The sequence below is a fragment of the Spea bombifrons genome, chromosome 11, assembly GCF_027358695.1.
Source record: "Spea bombifrons isolate aSpeBom1 chromosome 11, aSpeBom1.2.pri, whole genome shotgun sequence".
NCBI lineage: Eukaryota > Metazoa > Chordata > Amphibia > Anura > Pelobatidae > Spea > Spea bombifrons.
In genome coordinates, this window is record NC_071097.1 from 26,690,253 (window position 1) to 26,704,159 (window position 13,907).

The following is a 13,907-nucleotide window of genomic DNA, read 5'->3' on the forward strand; positions in this document are numbered from 1 at the left end:
AGTATCTTGCTGTTCTTCTGTAACTAAAATATGAAAAAAGGCAATATACCCAAGTCTGCTTATAGTCTTAACATATTAAAAAACAGTCACTGCTCGACTTTCCACCAGTAGATTTAATAAAATCCAGTTATTTAGGATATGAACTGCTACATCAAAATCACAACAACCAAGGCTAGTGGCTATGTAGATGGAAGCAGTGTGCATTTAGTGGCAGCAGTCCCTAAACTTTAGCACCAGGGGAATAAGAACCCTAAATAAAATCAGGAAGACCTTGATAAATAAGCATCATTTGCTCCTCAGATCTATTTTTAGCACTTTGGATTTAGCAGTTCTCATGCAGGCCAGTTTACAAGTAAGTCACAGTCTACTTGCATTGCCAATAGAAAATGTATGTAGAAACACGACAAACTTCAAAGGAAAGTGTCACATTCCACAACTCTGTAAGGGAGGAAACAAGGGGGTCACAATACTGAATTACAACATGGCTTTTGGGGTGGTGCATGGAATTACCGCAATTCCACGTTTTACATAATTGAGGTTCTCTAAGACACTTGCGAGAAGAGGTTTACAGAGGCACCTAAAAGTTGCAAGTATTGCCCAGGTCAGAGACCCGAGTGTAGCCTACCATGGAATAAGCCTCTACAAGGTTGGATAACTGGAAATTAAGGGGGGGAAAAAAATGCACGGACGCAGAGTTAAATGAAATCTATACTTTTTTACATACTGAACCCTTTACATGCTAACGATTGGTACTGTACAGAATTGCCAGGGCAGCACTACTTTCAGAAATAAATACACAAAGTGAAGGCAGGCAATACCTAAGGAGCCAGATAGACGTCTTGAAAGTCTTCCTTTCCCTGACCGCGGGGTTGTGCTAGGACTTTTGAGGTTTTCCAAAGCTAGTTAGAAGCACATAAAACATGAATGTAGACCATGTACATAGGTTGCATATGATGAAGTTAAAAACAAACAGACAGGAAGCACTCATCTCCAATCAGACAGACTGAAGAGTTACGGGGAAAAAAGTAACACTCCAGAAAGCGGGAGATGTTACAATCTGAACCCTTGGAATTACAGTTTGCCAAATATTGAATTTGATATATATATATATATATATATATATATACACACACACACACGCAAGGTAATTCAGTACAAGGGCATTCAACCAGAAGTGGTCTGTGTACGTAACAACTCTATATTGCTTGTTGAATTGCCATTCAATCCCTTCAGCATGATTTTTCTAGTAGTACTAGTAGTACTAGTTTAGGTTTAACTTTAAAATACTTACACCCGGTAGGTCCATTGTTTTCTGTAAGTGTGAGATTCTCTTGAGCTGGAACCTGTTAAAAATAAACAAATTCATAAATATGAAATTAGAAAAAAAATGTGACATCAGTTGGAACTTTACGAGGTTTTACACATTCATCTTTCAATGCAAACCTTAGGGGAAGCAATAATGTTTTTTTTGAGACTAATTGACAAAATGGATCAGCTTATGCCTTAAAGCATTTTTTTTTTTAAATGGCTCAAACATCTACAAGTGCCAGTGACTACCAACCACTTGGAAGGTTGAACACTGAAAGTACCAAGCCTATATAGTTTAGATTTTACACACACACAGAAAGAAATTACAGCAATTTAAATTACCTCTTCAATTCTAGTAGACTTCTTGGGTGGCGTTTTTATTAGTTGTTTTATTCCAAATATTTCTTCAATTGGATGTGTATTTTCTGGGGGTGTACTCATGATATGACTTATACCCATCATGTCATCCACTGGTTGCCCCTTCTGTTTCGGGGTCCTCATAATGCGCTTAATGCCAACCATATCTTCTACGGGTTCTCCCTTCTGTTTCGGGGTCCTCATAATGCGCTTAATTCCAACCATGTCTTCGACTGGCTCTCCCTTCTGCCTAGGTGTCTTCATTATGTGCTTGATGCCAGTCAGATCCTCCACCGGTTCTGACCTCTGTTTAGGCGTTTTCATGATGCGTTTAATGCCACTCAGATTCTCCACTGGCGGAACCCTCACTTTGGGCGTTGTCAAGAGACGTTTAACCCCAACCATCTGATTAAATTCAGAGGATCTACGAGTATAAATCACTGGCAGTGATTCAACTTGCTTTGGGGTTCTAAGCAATTTCTTTAATGCTACAGGATCAGTAACAGGTGTTCTTTTTTGTTTTGGCGTCTTCATAATTCTTTTGATTCCAGTAAGGTCAATTGTTTTCCGCTTGTCTTTGAGTACATTTGATCTTTTTGCCCTTGTAGTATTCTCTGTTTCTACCTCTGCACTTTCCATCACAACAGGCATTGCTGTGGTTCCCATTTGTTCATTTCCTATAAGCAATTGAGGCGATACAGGACTCCTGAGGAGACGCGACACTGCTTCTCGACTGTATTTCTTCCTCTGTGTTGTAATAGGACTGTTAATCGGTGACACTACCATCTCACCTGAAGGGGGAGGGGGGAAATCGTTCAGTTAATGGAAATAGATTTGGAGTGAGGAAGAGAAATGAACACTGCAGAAAAACAAACCTGACTCCTCAGGAGTCTTCATCACAGATACTTCAGCCGCTGAAGATTTTGGTGTAGCAGTTTTATTTTCCAAACGGGTACTCTTCCTTTGATTTTCATCTACCGGTGTATTAAATAGCTCTGTAATACCTTAAAGACAGGGAGATATGGTTTTATAGTCAAGTCAAACATTAATAGTATCAAAATGTTTGAAATACAGAAGCAAAATCAGCCAATTTAGAAAAATCAGTTACAATCACTATACACTTAATAGTCAATATGGTTAAACATTTTCCTGGTTTTATTTGCGCAACTTCTTGAGTACAGGGCTCTAAATCAGTTGCCAGAGATGATTTACATGAGTTCTGTGGAGGTGAGCTTATTAAAGAAACTTACAGCTAGATGTAAAGGTATAATAGATGTGTCAAAAAAATAATCCAATTGATATAGTATTCCTTTGAGAGCCAGTATCTAGTGTGCATAGTATCTGTATGGTGCATTAAACTTTATTTATTGCTTTAAAAGTCAGTAACCCTTTTTTTTGGTCAGCATATTCAATTTTGGAAGTAGTTTGATTAAAACGTCACCTTTGTGAATTTTTGAAACGTGCCCATGTGGCATATCTCAAGTTACTGTACGCTAGGTAAAATTGACTGCAGCCATGGTATACAAATAAAATGGGCATCTGATAATTGTAATTTGCAAACAGATTCACATTTTTCGTAGAATTATTAAAGCTTAACCCATAGCGTGGTAAAGTAATAGATTTACTTTAATTTTGTGATGCTCTAAATTACTTTTCAATCATGGAAAAAACTTCAGTATTTAAGTTAAGTGTGAACACTTACCAGTAAAGCTTTCATTTTGATCTGTATCTATTTTTAAAGCTCGGTTCCGTACAATCTTAGGGACGTGTCCGATTGAATTCACAGATCTTGTATGAGCTCTTCCAATCAGAATGGTGGCAGGAGAATCTGCATGGTCAGCACGCTCCATTTTTCTGGTTGGAGTCTAATATAGAATACAACACAAGGCTTACAAAAAGAGGCAACATCTTTGACCTGAAAGCATATTCCCTACTACAAGTGAATACTGGCATTAGAAATAGAAAGTTCATGAATGTCTCATTGAGGGAAAGAATCCATAGCCTTGGGGGGTCTTACCAACTCCCACACAAAAGCCTTCATATTTAAACTTGAGCACTGGGGTCAGAAGAATTAAAATTCAAATTTTCCTGAACTGTTAAGATGTAGTAAAAAAAAAAAAAAAAAAACCACACACACACACACAATACCTTTGGTTTTTTCTTCCTTGTGATTTTTACTTTGTATCCAGGCTTCGTACTTGCTTTCTGGGGTTTTACCACTCCACTTTTTACAACTTCAGCCCATGATTTTGCCACTAAAACAAAAGTCAACATAGAAACTTAAAATGAAATACAAAAACATAACAGGTGCTTCTAGAGTACAATTTAAGGTAAAAATTAAGACCACACACACGCAGCGGAAATTTTAACCTGCTTAAAGTTTTTCATACTCACAGAGCAAGTTGGCTTCTGTAGCACCACTTCTTCGCCTAGAACGAATTACTTCAATGGCATTAAGCTTTCGGCTTCTCCTCAATGGCGTTTTCTTTAGGGTCAAAGACTTTCGAGATTTATTTGGTGTTTGTTCTGTGAAACTTCCACGTGCAGCATCAACAGCAACAATATCTACTTGAGGTGGTGTATTGATACGAGAAACTGAGAACCGCCCCTTCGTATACTGGACCACAAGGGATTCCATAGCCAGAGACGGCCTGGCAGGAGACCTCTTGGCCGGGGTGGCCTTGGCGGGAGACGGCCTGGCAGGAGACCTCTTGGCGGGAGACGCCCTGGCGGGAGAATTCTTGGCCGGGGTGGCCTTGGCGGGAGACGCCCTGGCGGGAGAACTCTTGGCCGGGGTGGCCTTGGCGGGAGACGCCCTGGCGGGAGACCTCTTGGCCGGGGCGGACTTGGCGGGAGACGCCCTGGCGGGAGACCTCTTGGCCGGGGCGGACTTGGCGGGAGACGCCCTGAGAGGAGACCTCTTGGCCGGGGCGGACTTGGCGGGAGACGCCCTGAGAGGAGGCCTCTTGGCCGGGGTGGACTTGGCGGGAGACGCCCTGAGAGGAGACCTCTTGGCCGGGGTGGACTTGGCGGGAGACGCCCTGAGAGGAGACCTCTTGGCCGGGGTGGACTTGGCGGGAGACGCCCTGAGAGGAGACCTCTTGGCCGGGGTGGACTTGGCGGGAGACGCCCTGAGAGGAGACCTCTTGGCCGGGGTGGACTTGGCGGGAGACGCCCTGAGAGGAGACCTCTTGGCCGGGGTGGACTTGGCGGGAGACGCCCTGAGAGGAGACCTCTTGGCCGGGGTGGACTTGGCGGGAGACGCCCTGAGAGGAGACCTCTTGGCCGGGGTGGACTTGGCGGGAGACGCCCTGAGAGGAGACCTCTTGGCCGGGGTGGACTTGGCGGGAGACGCCCTGAGAGGAGACCTCTTGGCCGGGGTGGACTTGGCGGGAGACGCCCTGAGAGGAGACCTCTTGGCCGGGGTGGACTTGGCAGGAGACGCCCTGAGAGGAGACCTCTTGGCCGGGGTGGACTTGGCAGGAGACGCCCTGAGAGGAGACCTCTTGGCCGGGGTGGACTTGGCAGGAGACGCCCTGAGAGGAGACCTCTTGGCCGGGGTGGACTTGGCATGAGACGCCCTGAGAGGAGACCTCTTGGCCGGGGTGGACTTGGCAGGAGACGCCCTGAGAGGAGACCTCTTGGCCGGGGTGGACTTGGCAGGAGACGCCCTGAGAGGAGACCTCTTGGCCGGGGTGGACTTGGCAGGAGACGCCCTGAGAGGAGACCTCTTGGCCGGGGTGGACTTGGCAGGAGACGCCCTGAGAGGAGACCTCTTGGCCGGGGTGGACTTGGCAGGAGACGCCCTGAGAGGAGACCTCTTGGCCGGGGTGGACTTGGCAGGAGACGCCCTGAGAGGAGACCTCTTGGCCGGGGTGGTCTTGGCAGGAGAAGCCCTGAGAGGAGACCTCTTGGCCGGGGTGGTCTTGGAGAGAGAGCTCTTGGCAGGAGATGCCCTGAGAGGAGACTTCTTGGCCGGGGTCACATTAGCTGTGTTTGCTCTAGCGGGAGAACTCTTGGAAGGTGTGGCCTTGCCGGGAGACCTCTTGGCCGGCGTGGACTTGGCAGGAGAGGATACAGGGGTCCCCTTTCCTGATATTAGAGCAGATGATGCAACTCTTGAGGAGCTTCCAGACTGCTCAGAAATTTCCTAAATGATAAAAACAGACTTTAAAAAAAATCCTTATTTCATGGACACCATAGCTTTGTCTGTGCAGAATCCCAAAGAATAAAAACCTTAGCCTGTCCAAGACATCAGCAAGGAATGTTGGAATAAAACCTAAACTCTACGGACTGAAAGTTAAACCAGGAGCCGGGCAAACTTTGTAGGTTTAAAATGATAAAATAACCGTTACATCACATATTATGGAAATGTCTAGGCACATAGGATGTATAAATTCAACCAGAACAAGTTTACATGCACCAGATTTCTTTTAAAAATTGGTTGGGGATCTTCCTGCACTTACAGAACTTCAGGTACATTATCACAAAATCAAGACAAACCAGATCGTTAGAGGAAAAAAAAATGCACTGTAAAACAGGTTAAAAATTAACACGACAGCTTGATATTACCTGTAGCAAAGAATGTTTAAGACCAAAACTTTTGCGTATAACAGCCCGAGGCAAGTCAATAGATAAGCTTCGTCTTGCAGGTGTAGCACCTCTCTTAAGGGGAGAATTAGGTGGAAGCCTCTTGTCAAAAAGCTCAGGACTAAGATGTCCACCAAATGAAACCCTCTTCCTTTTCATAGGTGGTTCTAGAAGTGAAAGTTCATCACTTCTTCGTTTTCTAGGTGACTTTTTAGCTACAAAATAAAATGTATAGAAAAAAAAATCCATAAGAGTTTGAAATGCTCCAACAGTCTATTTAGCCTTACAAAACCTATTTCAAATGCACAAAAACACTAATATTGTGACTATGCTTCAATCTCATTAAACCAAACGAATGCTTTGCTAGGTCAGTGCAAGCTTAACACAAGTGTGGATTTTATGATTCAACCAAAAGTAAATTACTAAATTTACACACTTTTTCAAACTTGTAACAAATAAAAACATGTGGATTTCTTCAACTGAATTTGACTAAATGTACACTTACTTGCAGTACTTTCAGTTAAGTCTAAAGCTTTTGGAGACGCATTTCTAACAGACTTCCGTGACAATCTCCTTGACAGTGGAGATGTGTTAAGATCTTCATGAGCAATTAACTCTGTTTTAGGCGAGGATTTATTAACTGTTTCAAGTTTCTGAATTTGACCACTAAGTGAACCTCTTCCACGGCCTTGAGTGTGCGATTTGTCAAAATGCTGTAGCTGACTGTCTTCTGAAGTACTCTCACTAATTTCTTTCCCGGACAGCACTGAAGCGGACTCTTTCATTTTCCTTTGGCGAGGACTCACGCCAGATTTTGTATTTCTCGGTGAAAATACTTTAGTTGCTGATTTTACTTGCTCAGAATTTAAGGATTGTTTAGGAGACCGCTTGTTTTCACTTTCATCCTCTCTGCCAAGCATGGATATAAATTCATCATATGGAATAAGCGTACTGTTAGAGCTGGGAGTTTGAGAACTCAGGGACTGGGGTGAAGAACTTTTTTCAGGGGTCCTTAATTTTTTGTTAGTTTCACCACCACCTGGAGCTTCCTGGCCAATATGAGAATCTTTGTTTGCTTTATCCATAGCTACCGCATCTGTATTTTCAATGAGTTGGTGTTTGTTTTCTCTTGTCTTGTCCTGGCCCCCAACTACTATGGGAGTCTCTCCATAGGCGTCACTAGCCTGGCTTCTTGTAAAACTTCGCCTAGATGTAACAGTGGGCTGTGGATAGTTAACAGCCTGCAAAATACTTTCACTTTTTGTATTTCTGGGTGAACGCCCCGCTTGCTTTAGAGGAGACTTGGCCTTTTTTGATTCAACTTTACTCTTAAACATTTCATATAGCTCACTAAACGGTGATGAATCTTTGTTATCCCTTGATGAAGATATCTGAAGTGATCGCCGGTCATGTGTCATTTTGGTGAATGATCCTTCAGACTTCCGCAGCCTTTTACTTGTTTTGGGAGTTTCCACTCTAACTGTCTCATCTGCAAACAGAATTATGTAATTTCATCAGCTTAAATAAAACTGCATCATGTTCACATGGGAGGGGTCATTTTTTTTAAAAAAAAATTCAAGACACCACATACCTATGTTTGCAGATTGTTCACTTGCAGATACCTAAAACAACAACAACAACAACAACTTATATTTTGGAACTGCATTAAATTGAAAAGTATATATATATGGTGATGCAGACAAAGAGCTCTGCTAAAAAGGAGGTTACCTGGTAGGTCTCAGAACCTAACCCTGTAGAACGTCTGCGAGCTGGTTTTGAACGAGGTTCTTCAAATCTACAAATAAGATTAAGAAGAGGACTACTAGAATTCCAAGAACATACTCACATCAAATGTTGTGATACAAATATAACTAAACAAGGCTCATATGCATAAAATAAAATACTTTGGCTAATCACATTTTAACATGTGTGTGCCATGATCTCAATAACTCATAAAACCATACTACACGTATATTTTGATATGCACATAGGGCAAACACATTCCGTGGATAAACAATGGTTGAGGAGGTGGCACGATTGCAAGTTTTCACCATAAGCCAGCAAAAACCTTACCTAAAAGAACGATCTATGATGGTTAGCATATCTCCATGCTTCAGACGAACAGGCTGTTGTATGGCTTTTCCATTCAATTGTGTGGGATTCACAGTACTTAAATTGGTTGCAAAAACCTAGATTTTAATTGTAAAAAAAAAAAACACTTATAACAATTGTTGATAGCCTAGACAAGAATATTAAATACATACAATTTTGTGTTTCAGGGCAAAATAAAAATACGTTTTGCAGCAAAGGCCACAACAGGGGTCATATTTTCAAACCCCCATAACTATCGTATTTACATTTAAAGTATTAAAGTGCTTAAAATTAACAGGATTTCAGTATTACACACATCAACTTAAATAATTACCTCTTTGTTTTCCTTTACTTCAACTTTACAGTGTTCTTTGGAAACATGTGGCAGTTGGATACGTATGTCACATTCTGTTTTCCTATGTGAAAATGTTAAATGATAAAACTTAATACAGAGAATCACCCAAAGAGCCCTCAAATAACAGCCATTTATCCAAAATAGAACATGACTGCAGCAGACAAATATTAAACTTTAACTGCAACTTTGGTTCAGTCCTCAAGACAGATAAATATGACCCAGCATGAACCGGACAGCACTGGATAAGTATATATAGAAGTAAAAAGCCAGGAACAACAATTTTTGAAAGACACCCCATACAGTTGTGTGACAAAGTACGCCCGCTTTGTATTCAATGGTTATACATCAGGGCATAATAATCATCTGCTGCTAAGTTAGGTAAACACAACCTCCGATGAACACTACGATATATTACACTGATCAGGATTTATTCAACAAAAATCCTGATTTATTAAAAAAATGTTTCTATATCAATCCCTCATTGTTGTGGAGGAATTTTGTTGCTTCAGTTCATTGAGGTTTGCAGGCATCTGTTTCTGCACAGCTCTCTTAAGGACTCCCCACATCAGTTCAATCTGGTTGAGGTCTGGACTTTGGGTCATTGCGACCCCATGATTCTTATCTTTTTTCCAGCCATTCTGTCGTAAATTTGCTGGTGTGCCTGCGATCATTGTCCTGTTGCATGACCTCACATAGAATACTAGAGTTCATGGTTGACACAATGACTGCAAAGTTCCCGGGTCCTGTGGCTACAAAACAAGCTCAAATAAACAGCCCTCCACCACCGTGCTTGACAGGTGGTATGAGAGGTTTGTGTTGATATGCCACTTTGGTCCCATCTGTCCAAGAAGTCGTGGTTTGTTCTGATGCAACTCTCCAGATGTCGTGCTGCAGTTTCTTTTTTGATAGAACAGACTTGTTTGGAAATGATGCCTTATAACCCTTTCTAGATTGATGGGCAGCAATAATTGCTTCTGTAAGATCATTGATGATGTATTTTCCTAGGCACTGTATTCACACACACCTGAATGCTCCATACCAGCAAACTGCTAAGACTTTTTTTTTTTTTTTTTTTTTTTTTAAAGAGAGGGGCCACACTTGCCGATTATCAATTAGCATCTTAATTACTATGAAAGCAGTAGGAGTGTACTAAGTTTTTCACACATGGCTTCTCCGTTTTCACGTTATTTCTGTTGAATAAATCATGACATGCAATATGTCATGTGTTGTATTTACCTCAATTTTTACACCTGCTAAGGAACAAATGATTGCTATGTCCAGATATGCAAAGCTATGGAATTCAAAGAGGGTGCACTTTTTTCACAAGATAGCTGTGGGGAGACGTGGTTTGGACAGATTTCCATGGTGCCCCCTTGGATGGAGAGAGAGAAAAACACAACCTCACCTTCCAAACAAGCAAGTTGTTGCAGTCAATGGAAAATGAGTACCATCTGAACCATTCCTTTTAATGACAACAATTTCACCAAAGAGAGGCATCTTCAGATCGGTCTTACCTGTAAAAGATTGTTAACAAGTATCACCACTGAGAACACAAACAAAAAAAGTGATATTTGAGAGACTCCATCAGCTCAAATAAGCCATCAGATAGTAGGGTTGTGTGAAAATACCATAGACTGTAGGCTTTGCAACAATGTTTATGAAAACTTAAGGCAACATTGATTGTGGGGTAAGGTTTAAGCATTTAACAGTGCTATAGCAGCATCTAATCCGACGGTTAATTATATGACATTATGTTCAGCAGAACTGGTAGAAAACACTTTTATGGGTCACTTTGATTTGCCATCTCCAGGTAACATCAATGTCTAAATCCAGTTTACAAGAAAACCTGCTGATGAGTAAATGAAAAATATAACCAGCAGCTAAAAAAAAAGTGTGATATCTTAAACAGTGCTCTGTGACAATTTTAAAGGGTGATCGTGTACTCTTCCTACCCAATCACAGTCCTGAAGAAAAAGGTCTTGTTTACATGACATGTAACCTTAATAGAGACTTCTTCAATTAATCTAGCATTCAACTATGTGAGCTTACCAAGTTGTACCACCACTGCATGAATGTTTTTCTGAAGCTCAGCAAGCAAAATTAAACTAAATGTATGTATACAATACAGAAAGCAATGTAAAAATTAAAATAAACGAGCAGTTATTGACCCGCACAAGACTCAGAATAACTTCGAAAAAGTTAAGGACAAACATGCCTAGGTGTTGACTGCCAATGTTAACACAAACATCAGATGCAACTACAAAATGTGTGAATGCAGAATACGCGGAACACAGCCTGCTTTAATAAAATAACCCACAAGAGGACTTAAAGGGCATCTTATTGCTCAGAGGACCAGACACATGTTTACAGCACTTAGGGAGAAGCGTCTACTCTTATAACGTGTCATAGGCTGTAGCAAGCGCTGATGTACAGCAATCTTTTCGCACCTAATCTAAACAGCCAAGTGTCAGACAACGATAAAGCACACCTGGACATGCACATATATATACTCCTTGCTCACATGCTTTTAAAGATTTGTCGTCACAGACCACGTGTGGGTCACACATTATCAGGTGTGATTTTAACTGCTGGGAGAAAATCATGTTCCATATTGCAAACAGAGGTGCCGAGATGTTCCAGTATGCAAAAAGGACCAAACATACACAAACAAGACTATTAAAACATAGAAACCACATAATTGCAGAGAAAGTACCCCGGGACCTCCCTACTGCTGCTACCGGACTTAAAATGCACGAGTCCGTATGACAGCTTCCAGCCGGGGCTGACAGATGCTTCGGTGAGGTGCCCCATATGCATAAGGTTAATTCGTGCAGACCTCTGTGAAACTCCTAGCAAAGTCAGGAAGATGTGTCAAACGTGATAGGGGGGCACTGAACACAACGGAGAAGTTCTGATTAAAGGGAGAGCAGACAGAAGAGTTTGTAGGAGAGTTGTGTTCCAGCTCCCTTACTTTTCTAGTAATCCCAGTAAGATTCTGCAGAAGCAGTATTTTGCCTGGCCCTGTATATATGCATAGTTTGTTTAGTTAGAATTCACACAGCGTTCCATTAAAACGAGCTAACTCAGCTCCTCATGCCTTTGTTAATAAATAAAAAGAGTAAAGCGGGTAAGTTGAAGCCACATATCTTCCTTTAGTGAATACACCCCAATGTGAAATATAGGATGGCGAGAAAGAAGGGGGTTTAACAGGCCATTTACAAACAACCACGAATCGAAGCTGTCACACACGTGGCAGGCCATAACGAAAACAAACAGAACGTCCCCACTAGTAGCCCGAATTAAGAACGATTTTAATCTTGGTGATAGGAGATACGCTGATGGAGAGAGTTCCAGCATAGCAGGAGTTAAAAGGAGGCAGAGTCCAGCGTGAGGCAAAGAAAAAAAATTAAAAACAAGCGGCGGCGTCCGCTGTCAAAGCCACATGTAGTGGGGGCGCTGTATTCAATGGCAAACGGGGACAAGGCGAGGGAGAGAAATTGGCGGGCTCTGTGCTACAGCTCAATGAGGGAAAATAAGGAGTTAAAAGGGAAGATACTACCTCTGCATGCGGGAAAGAAAGGCGGCAGACCGGCTTGGATATTACTCACCTGGAAAAAAAAACCCAAAATACTCTACCCTCTCCGGGGACCGCTTAGCCCATTCATGGACGGATAGACTACTTAAGCGCACTAATCCAGCGGCACTATCACCCTGTCCGTTACAGGGTATCGGCGCCTCCGCGGTGCAAATTACTGCGCAGGCGCGAACACAAAGCACCACTGACCTACAGCGATATCCTTCCGCCTACAACCTAACCAGTTAAAGCCGTTTATCAGCACACGGATGTACAAACTGCATTTGTACAGCGATTCGGGAGACCGCCTTACCTTTTTCCGAACAAATCCGGAAGTAACTGGGTCGAACCCAGTAATAAAAGGCGAACTATTTAAACTGGCGCAAGGACACAGTATATATATATAATTTTTGAAAAAGTTCGAAATCCCGCGCGGAGATGCAATATTGGTGGGCGCGTGTCAGGTGGTACCATAAACAGCCAATAAGGTCATTCGTAGGCGGGACTTGTAGGAGGGGAAAAGAGCGCGCAGTTTCCCCAAACAAAGAAAGCTGAAGCAGCCTTTGGTAGTGGTTTCAGTATGGCGGCTAGTCGCGAGGTTACAGTTCCTTTTCCGCTCCTCTACCAAAATAAAAGCTCCTTATTACGATCTTACCAGAATCGCAACGCGTTTTTCTAATTACGCAATAGTGGAAGCCCTAGGGCCGCCTCCTTTTAAAAGACAGATGACAAAAAACAGCCAACGTGCGCCAGCGGCACGAAAGTCTTATTAATACGAAGTGGGGCCCTTAATATGCACACACGTTTCAGTGGGCCACTGCCTCCTCGTTAAAGTGAATAGCCTACCGGAATTTCGTCGTAAAAGTTTAAACCGGAACGCACGCGTCAGGTTTTTGTGCACGTCTTGAACATTTACCTCAGACAGCTGGCCAGAGCACTTTCACACGTGGTGTTGGCGCGGTTTGGTTTCTCACTCTGCCCCCACCGGATAATACTCGATACTTTGAAGTTCTCTCAGCTCCCGCTTTACTGATGGAACATGCAGCTATACGTAAAATGTATAAATTACATTTGTGCCCACTTACACGGATTCTAGAACCGTTCGGCAAACGTATAGTTTTTCACCTGGTTTTAGAATTCGTGTAAGTGGCCAAAAATGTAACTAAATCAGATAATCATAAAGCAAGCTGTGCCAGTGTTTTTACATAGTAGTAAAGATGTGTTGGACTGTTCTGTGAACAGATGTAGCTTTTTTGCTTAGGATGAGCCTTCTTCAGAGCTTTTTCAGAGTTAGTTCTATAAAACGTATTGCTATTGGCTAAAGACTCCATCTTCTCTTGGACCAATACAGAAAAATACACCTGCTCCCACCATCTTTATTGGTATAAAATGTAACATTGATAATTTTTTTTTTTTTTTTTTACATAATACGTTTTCAGGCAGTTGCCCGTTAGTAATCTGTATGTGTCGTAGCTCTGTTATCTTAGTCCGATCTGCTAGACCAGTGATGGCAAACGTTTCTGCGTCTGAGTGCCCAATTTTCTGCCTGAAACCAATTTGCAGACCTCAAAGACCTTTGCAGACCACTGCATGTTGGTGGCTACCCTTGGTGTAGTGGTGTTGTTTTCACCT

At 42.3% G+C, this 13,907-nt stretch overlaps 1 protein-coding gene across 1 annotated transcript in view; it reads right to left on the reverse strand.

Moving 5' to 3' along the window:
* The window catches only part of MKI67 (marker of proliferation Ki-67), an 18,913-nt gene extending 6,506 nt beyond the window's left edge, over positions 1-12,407 (reverse strand). The window contains exons 1-16 of the mRNA XM_053451300.1: positions 12,261-12,407; positions 10,107-10,215; positions 8,681-8,762; positions 8,329-8,444; positions 7,984-8,050; positions 7,847-7,877; positions 6,761-7,744; positions 6,238-6,470; positions 4,060-5,815; positions 3,814-3,920; positions 3,368-3,530; positions 2,541-2,669; positions 1,651-2,456; positions 1,292-1,343; positions 819-899; positions 1-23 (exon numbers count right to left, since the gene is read on the reverse strand). The exon at positions 1-23 is cut by the window's left edge and continues 220 nt beyond it. Coding sequence (XP_053307275.1) covers positions 1-23; positions 819-899; positions 1,292-1,343; positions 1,651-2,456; positions 2,541-2,669; positions 3,368-3,530; positions 3,814-3,920; positions 4,060-5,815; positions 6,238-6,470; positions 6,761-7,744; positions 7,847-7,877; positions 7,984-8,050; positions 8,329-8,444; positions 8,681-8,762; positions 10,107-10,198 — 4,722 coding nt within the window. The 5' untranslated portion in view covers positions 10,199-10,215; positions 12,261-12,407. The remainder of the gene's footprint in view (positions 24-818; positions 900-1,291; positions 1,344-1,650; positions 2,457-2,540; positions 2,670-3,367; positions 3,531-3,813; positions 3,921-4,059; positions 5,816-6,237; positions 6,471-6,760; positions 7,745-7,846; positions 7,878-7,983; positions 8,051-8,328; positions 8,445-8,680; positions 8,763-10,106; positions 10,216-12,260) is intronic.
* Between the last annotated feature and the right edge of the window lie 1,500 nt (positions 12,408-13,907).